The following is a 6,256-nucleotide window of genomic DNA, read 5'->3' as shown; positions in this document are numbered from 1 at the left end:
CTCACTGAAAATGTCGAGACAGTGTGTGACTGCAATAAAGAAGGCCAATGCTATGCTGGGGATTATTAGGAAGGGTATTGTAAACAGATCAGCCAATATCATAATGCCCCTATATAAATCAATGGTGCGACCTCATCTGGAATACTGTGTGCAATTCTGGTCATCACACCTTAAAAAGGATATTATAGCTTTGGGAAAAGTGCAGAAAAGGGCAACTCGAATGATAAAAGGGTTGGAACACTTTCCCTATGAGGAAAGGTTAAGGCGCTTAGGGCTCTTTAGCTTGGAGAAACGATGACTGAGGGGTGACATGATTGAGGTTTATAAGATTATGCATGGGAAAGAGCAGGTAGAGAAAGAGGTACTTTTCTCCCTTTCTCACAATACAAGAACTCATGGGCACTCCATGAAACTGCAGAGCGGTCGGGTTAGAACGGATAAAAGGAAGTACTTCTTCACCCAAAGAGTGATTAACACATGGAATTCACTGCCACAGGAAGTGGTGGGTGCTACAAGCATGGACGGCTTCAAAAGGGAATTAGATAAGCATATGGAGCAGAGGTCCATCAGTGGCTATTAGCCACAAGGTATAGATAGGGACTCTGGGGCAAGTGATGCTCTGTCATCTTGGTGCTTGGGGGGGTCAACAGTGGGATGGCTTCTAATGTCCTGGCCCCACTGGTGGACCTCCTGATGGCACCTGGTATTTCTGGCCACTGTGTGATACAGAGTGTTGGACTGGATGGGCCTTTGGCCTGATCCAACATTGGCATCTCTTATGTTCTTATGTTCTTAAAGGGAGCTCTCACTCTCAAAAGTTCATACCTTGGAAATCTTGCGCCTGTTAAAATCCCTATCTGCCCCAGCTCCCTCGAGCTCCATCCTCTCTCTCACAAGTTAAGACAACTTTTAATTGTCTTTATTGCTGTACCTTAAACCACAGATGCAGAAGATTTAAGCAACTGGACCCTGAATAAAGTATCAATGCAGCCGTATGCAAAGTTACTCCAGCCTAAACCCATTGAAACCAGTGGGCTTAGACAAGCATAACTCCGCAAAGAGCTGCACTGCACATTAGAAGAAGCGACTGGATTTGTACCCCGCCCTTCACTACCCAAAGGTGTCTCAGAGCGGCTTACAAACTCCTTTCCCTTCCCCTCCCCACAACAGACACCCTGGGAGGTGGGTGGGGCTGAGAGAGCTCTTGACAGAAACGGCTCTTTTTCAAGGACAGCTGTGCCAGAGCTATGGCTTGCCCAAAGTCATCCAGCCAGGTGCAAGTGGAGGAGTGGGGAATCAAACCCGGTTCTCCCAGATTAGAGTCCGCGCACTTAACCACTACACCAAACTGGTGTAGCGAAGGTTTACTGCTAGGCGAAGGAACAAAAGCGGTGGGAAAGTCTTGCCCGCTTCTCTGTGCATTTGGTGCCAGTCGACAGTTTTGTTTTCCTTTTCAAAAAACAAAGAAATGGGACTCCGATCCATAAAAAATTAGAACTTTTTTTGGGGGGGCCCTTCAGATCAGACGCTCCTACAATACACCTGTTTATGTTCTTTGCAGCTGAGCTGCGCAGGGCGGCGGCGGCGGCAGCGGGCCTTTCGAAGTCAAGAGTCTCCGGCGTGTGTCATTTAAACACCTCCCCCCAACCCCCCTCCCCGGGCAAACGGGTCAAAACCAGCAGCGCCAGCCGTGCCTGGAAAGGGGAGCGGGGCTGTGGGTCCGTCCGTGACAAACAACTCACGCCCCGAAGAGACCTTTCCACGCCCTTACCCGGAGCCAGGCCGCCGACGGTCCCGGCTGCCGCCCCCGCCTTCACGTCGAGCGGACCCACCAGGCTCATCACTCATTTCGCGCGGGCAGAGCAGGCGGGCGGCCAACTAACCGCCCCCTCCGCGGGGGACACCGTGAGGGGCGCTCCCGAACTGGCCCCGATCCCGTCGCCTGTGGAATCCCCTCAGGTGTGTGTGGGTGGGGTGGGGTGGGGAGAAACGGGGCCTCCGGCGAGAGCAGGCCTTCCGGCAGGGGCAACGGCGGACTCCGGATTCTGAGGCGATGTGAGGAGGCCGGTGATTGGGAGACTAGGAGAGAAAGGGAGAAGCTCTCGCTCTAACGGAGGCTCTGATTGGCTTTCTCGATCGTCCGTCCGGACCACAGAACTGAAGGGAAGGAACGACTCCGTGAGAAAGCGGAAGTTCTGACAGAAGGGGGGGGGGACAACTACAGTCACATGCATGTTGAAGGGGTGTGTGCAACTTTAAAAAAATATAAAATGCGTATATAATAATGTGTTATATGTGAGGGAGGTGCACACATATATATCTTTCTCTGTGCATAGCTTAGTAAAAATAGCAGGGTAAAAGAGCTGGACTTTTAAAAGCTCTTTTAAGAAGAATTTAACCAAATTCAGAGCCAGTTTGGTGTAGTGGTTAGGAGCACGGACTCTAATCTGGGAGAACTGGGTTTGATTCCCCACTCTTACATATGTCAGTCACAAGTTCTCTCAAAGCTGTTATCTCAAGAGCAGTTCTGGAAAGAGCTCTCTCAGCCCCACCTACCAAACAGGTTGTCTGGGGTGGGGTGAGGAGTTTGTAAGCCACTCTGAGACTCCTTTGGGTAGTGAAGGGTGGGGTATAAATCCAATCTCTTCTTCAAATCTAATCTCTGTCAGGCACATGGGGTTTAGTCTTCATTGTTGGCAGTACAGAACAGGGTATGATGGTAACCTTCCAAACACAGAGTTTCCCAAATTGCTGGTTTGCCTTGATGATTTTATTCTGTGCTGTGTAAAAGAAATGACTGGAAGTGAAAGAGAAGTCCAGGAACCTGCATCCTATTTCCTATATCTGGAAAGATGCTCCAGCATCTTTAATGGTTGCAGGAATGGATTTAGACAGAATGTGGCTTCACTTCTAGCATAGTTCTATTGTGCCTGTCAAATTTGTTGCTGCTATGCAGCTATTTATGTAGACAGTATTGCACATGAAGTGTCTTTTGACTCAGGAGTTTAAAAAACTCAGACTGTGCTTATGGTTTTGTCCAGGGAAGTGGCAAATGTGACCAAACCATTACAGAAGTCTTGGCTACTAGTGGTAAAATAGCACTGCCCCCAAATACCTTGGCACACTCTTATCATCTGGGTGGTTTGCACAGGAAGATGAAAACATCATAGCGTGGTGTGAAGTGGGTGTCTTCTGTTAATGGGAAAGTTTTGGTTTATTTTAAGGACTAGCCTTCTAGGTAAACATCTGAAAAACAATCTCTTCCCAGGGTTCCAGTGGTGCTGCAGGAAAAAGCTTGAGTTTATGTAGGTACCTGATTATTAAACAACCAAGAAAAAAAATAACCATTCAGAAATCAGACTTCCTAGGCACTACGAGATTTGTTTGAGATTGCTGTGTGCTTCAGTCCTCCTGCATTTTAGATGGGTGGAGAGCTGTCTTCCATTGCCAAAAAGAGCTGTTTTTAAAGTCAATAATAAAGATAGCCTGCTGAAATGCATGAAGCTGCTGTGGTGTGTCAAGGCCATTTTGCTGTATTAATGAGTGAAATACTATTTGGGCAAAAGGCTACTGGTCCCAAAACAAAATCTTCCTAATACCAATTCCTGAACCACATAATCTGGACTATATTATGCTGTTAGCAGACAAGTAGGTACCTCTAGAACACACCCAAAGGTGCCTCTAGAACACACTGCTTCAGATTAACCAAGCAATATGACAAATAAGAGAACAACAAAATCAATCCACACATGGTCACTGGCCTATATATCTTAAGGAAAAAATGCTTTCCCAGGTCACTAGAAAATACAGCTGTCCTTTAATGAAGCAGACTAAGGAATCAATATGTTTAAAAAACAAGGCATGTGGCAATTAGAAGACACAGATACCTCTTGGGTAGGTCTTGTTCATGAAAAATCAGTCTGCTGAGACTTTCTTCCATATAAATGTATGCCCAATTGCAGCATTTAATGGGTTCAATATTGTTAGACAGAAATCCCGTCTTCAGTTTGTGTTTCCCCAGCCCAATTTGAGAAAACACTCAGCACAATCCTTTAGAGTAGAACCAGTTATAGAACTTTATTAATAAAGGAGGGAAGCACGGGTTCAACAAGATTTTGGATCCCACAGCTCTCCCTAAGGTTACAATGGGAGACATAAGATTTTATACCCCCTATGACACTTAGAAATAAATCATAATTATTGGTTCCATCAAACTTTGTCATACATCCGTCACACCATTCTGATTGGGCCCAGGCCTGTAGGTTGGACTTTCTCAGGCAAAAATATACCTCCTTCAGTTGAACAATGGGCCTTCTTCTTCCCAGGCTATGAAGTGATTAAAAGTATCTAATGTAACAGATATGGGTACATCGTGTAGTATGGTTTCCATCTAACGCAAGCTAACTGACATCAGGGACATGCGCAGTTACAACTAGCATTTCTGTTTCTGTAATTAGAATAATCAGTGGCACTTAACATATCTGTATGTCTGTGTATGTCAAAGGTGCTGAGTCCACTAAAGTTAGTCTACTAAGTCAGACAGAGTGTTGAGTGCATAACAGTGTTTCATAAACTGTGCGTATAACAATATCGTATCTCCAAACTCTCATAGTTCCTATCTACTGCTCCAGTGAATAGGCAGAACTTCCTAATAGAACATAATATCCTTAAACTCAATATGCTTATAAATGTATATGCTATTAATTGTTTTAAGCTTGCCAGCTGACCTGAAAAACTGGCCTAGCCAGCTGCAATACCTCTAAGAGCAGCATTATCTGCAGAAATCAACAGCTGAAACTCATCAATGCATCATCGGTGACTAATGCTGGCACATTTAGTTGTTCCTAAAGGCACAGCTACAGCGGTTGTTTGTAAAGCTGGCACTGGCAACATTTTTAAAAAACATTACTTATAGTCCACTTTTCTCACTTGGATTCAAGGTGGATTACAATACAATTGACAGGATGGGACATTCAGTAAACAAGGATTAGGGCTGTAGAGCCACCCAGGAGTCTAAAAACAGAACTGAAGCAAAACACAAGTAATAACATGACACATTAAATGATGCAAAATTACATAGCCTCAGTTCAGTCATTTTAGCTTCTAGGGAGACTTCCCTAGAAGCTAGTTTCAGCAAGCTAAACACATTTAGTACAGTGTAACTCTATTACCTTTGTAGAAAAGCTCTCTTGAATAATGAAGTTTTGCATATTCCTTCAGGATAGGTTAGTGACCCGAGAACCACTCCACCACCCACCTCCTGAGACAAAGCCAAATAAAACCACTAGCAACCTCTCCTGACATTTGAATGACTTTGAGATCAGTTACATTAACCCCCATAATAATGTGTAGACCAGAGTTCTGATTGTCACATTCAGAAAATTAGCTGTTATCCAATTTCATAGTCTCCTTGGAATGGAGACTTGAAAAGGTTCATTAAGTGAACTGTACAAAAATGATCAAACAAGAGAATGCACAGTAACCAGTACGTTTAAAGTTTAAAGAAATAATTGTTCTGTGGGAGGAACGGTCAGCATGTTCAAGAAAAAACAGAAATAGCAGTGATGTAAATCTAGAATATCAAACTTTTATTACAATAAATTAAGATTTTCAAAATAATTTTTATTCTGTAGCTGCTCTTAGCCTTCCAGCATGGCATGTGCTTATGCAGAAGGTACACTGCATTCCATGGGACTTAACCAACAGTCTTGCAGTCTTCTGCAGACTTCATTAGATACAGTGGATCTTACTTCCAACATCTTTTTTAAAAAAATTAAATTTTATTTATCAGAACCATAAAATATAACCTGTTACAACAATAAGCCTCACATGAAAACAACATGACAAGATTGGCAATAGCATACCTGTGGCATAAACTTGAACTACCAATAACTCTAAAATAACCTGTTTCTCACTCTTAGAAATACAACAATTCTTGGTAATGTTTGTTTTTAGGAATTACTTACTTCCAGCATCCATAGGATCTTGCTGGTTGCAAGCAATCATAGTATATCGGCACAAATTTTTCCGCTTAGTATAGAATTGGGTTTAATTATTGGCACCTGAAGGCCAAACTATGTCTTATGCAGCAGAGCCATTGGATCTCTTGATGATTTATAAAAATAGCTTCAAGGGGGAGAAAATTGTATTGAAGAGCTGGAGTGGGGGAGTTAACATCTTCCTCCAAATTTGCCAATGAAGCTTCCTTGTCTCTTTCTGGTTTTCATATGGCTTTGTCTTGATAGACATGCAGCAA

The 6,256-nt window shown here is 43.6% G+C and overlaps 1 protein-coding gene across 1 annotated transcript in view; it reads right to left on the bottom strand.

Moving 5' to 3' along the window:
- The window catches only part of BLOC1S6 (biogenesis of lysosomal organelles complex 1 subunit 6), a 12,764-nt gene extending 10,725 nt beyond the window's left edge, over positions 1-2,039 (bottom strand). The window contains exon 1 of the mRNA XM_015427922.1: positions 1,772-2,039. Within this exon, the coding sequence (XP_015283408.1) occupies positions 1,772-1,841 (70 nt within the window). The 5' untranslated portion in view covers positions 1,842-2,039. The remainder of the gene's footprint in view (positions 1-1,771) is intronic.
- Positions 2,040-6,256: the final 4,217 nt, after the last annotated feature.

Source organism: Gekko japonicus, unplaced genomic scaffold (genome assembly GCF_001447785.1).
Source record: "Gekko japonicus isolate JY-2015 unplaced genomic scaffold, Gekko_japonicus_V1.1 scaffold772, whole genome shotgun sequence".
NCBI lineage: Eukaryota > Metazoa > Chordata > Lepidosauria > Squamata > Gekkonidae > Gekko > Gekko japonicus.
This window is presented reverse-complemented; position numbering and strand designations above follow the sequence as displayed.